The 3,346-nt window shown below is 41.9% G+C and overlaps 1 protein-coding gene across 1 annotated transcript in view; it reads left to right on the forward strand.

The window, feature by feature from the left end:
• Positions 1 to 405: 405 nt before the first annotated feature.
• SARC_12041 (hypothetical protein) overlaps positions 406 to 3,346 on the forward strand; it is a gene marked incomplete at both ends in the record, with an annotated part of 4,916 nt that continues 1,975 nt past the window's right edge. The window contains 4 exons of the mRNA XM_014293861.1: positions 406 to 477; positions 1,043 to 1,164; positions 2,388 to 2,486; positions 3,197 to 3,315. Coding sequence (XP_014149336.1) covers positions 406 to 477; positions 1,043 to 1,164; positions 2,388 to 2,486; positions 3,197 to 3,315 — 412 coding nt within the window. The remainder of the gene's footprint in view (positions 478 to 1,042; positions 1,165 to 2,387; positions 2,487 to 3,196; positions 3,316 to 3,346) is intronic.

The following is a 3,346-nucleotide window of genomic DNA, read 5'->3' on the forward strand; positions in this document are numbered from 1 at the left end:
CTTCCTCAACTGTCTGTATTGACCCCATCCACTCGTCACATAGCTGAGCAGTCCTTACCCGCTGCTTGTGAAGCCTTCCTCAACTGTCGGTATTGACCCCATCCACTCTTCACATAGCTGAGCAGTCCTTACCCGCTGATTGTGAAGCCTTCCTCAACTGTCTGTATTTCTGAATATCTGAGATTTCAAACGTCTCAGTTCTGCATATCCATCCACGCAATGCGTCACTCTATAGGAGTCCACTCAAACGGCATATCAGTGATGATATTGCATGATAGAAATCAGACGCTTGTCTGAAGTATAGTTGTTATATGTTATATACTCCCTTTCCTTCAGTATGTATATTATGGCGTATATGCGTGTATCATTTAAACTATATCATACTCTCCTTATATCTCCGCACAGGCTCCGGTATAAACACTACCAGGCCCATTCCAGCCGTCCTCGAGACTCTGGCGATGAACCCTCATTCGAGTGGTATGCGCATTTTAGTATCTTGTGCGGTTATATACACAGCTGTTTATTAATTGTCACGTGTATGCCTGTTTGTTATTTGTCATATGTATGTCTGTTTATTGTTTGTCTTATGTAGGCTGATTATCACTTGCCGTATGTATGTGAAGTGTGTGTGTAGTGTGTGTCTATATCATGTGCGGATGTACATACAGATACTACCACACAAGTACTGTTCATATTATCTTGTACTATAGCATCATGTACTATACTACCTATCAAGTACTAATCATATTAACTTGTACTATAGCATCGTGTACTGTACTACCATACAAGTACTGTTCATATTAACTTGTACTATAGCATCATGCACTGTACTACCATACAAGTATTGTTCATATTGACTTGTACTATAGCATCATGTACTATACTGCCATACAAGTACTGTTCATATTAACTTGTACTATAGCATCATGTACTTAAAAAATGCATTGCCATGGCAACCCTATACCCTACCCCCTAAACAACTCAATACCCTACCGCCTAGACCTTGTCGTTCATGAACTATGCCTGCTGTTGATATATTCAGTTGCCTCCGAAGACGAATCCGAAGACGCCAACAGCAAGTTTGCAAGTTCTATTTTGCACAAACAGAACAGCATGGTCACCATGAAGCTGCTGCTGAAGGGCACCCACTCGGATGGATTATTGGTATGCGGTGAGAGTACGTGTATATTGAGGGCAGTTCACATGAGTGTGTGTTTTTGATACCTTTGAGAGGAATGAATGTGATGGATTAAGGGGAAGTAATGTATGGTTTTAGGGGAAGTAAGGCTATGGCAACTGTAAACCCCAAACCCTAAACCCTAAGAACGAACAGTGCTTGTTGGGTGTGGGAACTTTGAGAGGTATCTCGAAATGAGGAATCCATTGTTAACGTTGACGACGCCACAGTTCGGTATCTGAGTAGCGATAGGACATAGTGATATATTGAAGTGACTGAAGACGATGACAGGGATTAGGGGTCAAAACCCTAAACTCTAAAAACCCAGAACACCTAAAGCACTATTGGTACTTTGATTAGGCAATGGGAAGTACTCGGTCGTTCAATCGACAACACCGAAGCAAACGCACATGCGCACCATAATGGGCGGCATTGGGGAGGCACTGATCCGGCACACAACGTATACGGCGAGTGTGCATGAGTGTATGCGGCGTTTAAATATTCATACCCTTTGCGGTGGCTACGTATGCGTGTAGCGTGTGAGGTATAGGTAAACACGTATGTGAGTTCCAAAAAACGGTTTAAATAAGCGGCACTTACGCATCTATTTCTTCGAATATGGCCCGGGCATCTTGCAATCGATTGACACTTTGAGCCGACGTGTACGTACTCAAAGACAAACTAACTGTGCAGGTGTCGCTATATATAATTTACGACTTCCTTAAAGACAAACGAACTGTGCAGATATACAACATACTCAAAAAACAAACTTACTGTGCAGGTATCGCTATAAATAATATACGACAAACTCAAGAACAAACTAACTGTGCAGGTATTGCTATAAATAATATACGACACACTCAAAGACAAACGAACTGTGCAGATATACGACATACTCAAAAATAAACTAACTGTGCAGGCATCGCTATAAATACTGTACGACATACTCAATAACAAACTAACTGTGCAGATATTGCTATAAATAATATACGCCCTATTCAAAGACAAACTAACTGTGCAGGTATTGCTATAAATAATATATGACATACTCAAAGACAAACGAACTGTGCAGATATACGACATACTTAAAAACAAACTAACTGTGCAGGCATCGCTATAAATAATGTACGACATACTCAATTACAAACTAAATGTGCAGGTATTGCTTTAAATAATATACGACATACTCAGTGACAAACTAACTGTGCAGGTGTCGGTAATGACTCCGAGGCTCGTGGGTCCATGGTATGATAAATACGTGGAGTATCTGGTGGAAATCACGCACCCGGCGTTGAATAAGAAGTTCAAGGTACGCCTCCGTATCAAACGGTAACATTGTATAACGTATACGTTATTTGATGTTGAGTGCTAATTTGTATACACCACTGTGTCTGTCAGCTTCATAATATACGTTGAGTATCTGATGGAGATCTCGTGCGCGTCGTTGAATGAAACATTCAAGGTACGACACTGAATTAAACGGTAACAACGTTTATCGTATACGTTAGATGGTATATAGTGCTAATTTGCATACATATATATTATGCGTTGAGAATATGGGAACAGACACGCCCTGTTCTGTGGAGATGTGAATGTGCTGTGTATGCTGCATTTGCTTAGTAGTGCGTGTTGTGCTTCTACAGAGACGTGTGGTGTTTCATCAGCGGATGTATGGTTGTTGCTAACGCAGACGTGATTGACATAATACGCCGAGGACTTACCATGCTAAGTACCTTTTCTCATATTGACTTTGCATGCTCAGCTCAATGTTCGTTTTACCACGTGTGCGTCTTCTGCAATACGACTCCGTCATGTTGAACCGAGCGTAAGGTTTGTGAGACGGCGTTTATCGTACATGATCGTGATTCAGATATGCGTTAGTGTTTACAGTTTAAGATTTGGGCTGAGGGTTTGGGTTCAGGGTTATAGAGTTGGGTTTCGGGGCTTGCTCATACTGTGTAATGACATTCACCTGCCAACCTGTCACTCGTCATGTGTCACGTATCACACCACCACAAGGTGTACCGACGATTCTCAGATTTCCTGGCGCTGCACGCAATGATGGAACGTCGTCTGAGAGAAGGCGCCATGGGAATACAGCACAGCATCGAGAAACTGCACACACTCCACTCACTTAGGTACAGTATGTCGCATGCGAATACGTAGTTG

The sequence above is a fragment of the Sphaeroforma arctica genome (genome assembly GCF_001186125.1).
Source record: "Sphaeroforma arctica JP610 unplaced genomic scaffold supercont1.2029, whole genome shotgun sequence".
Lineage (NCBI taxonomy): Eukaryota > Ichthyosporea > Ichthyophonida > Sphaeroforma > Sphaeroforma arctica.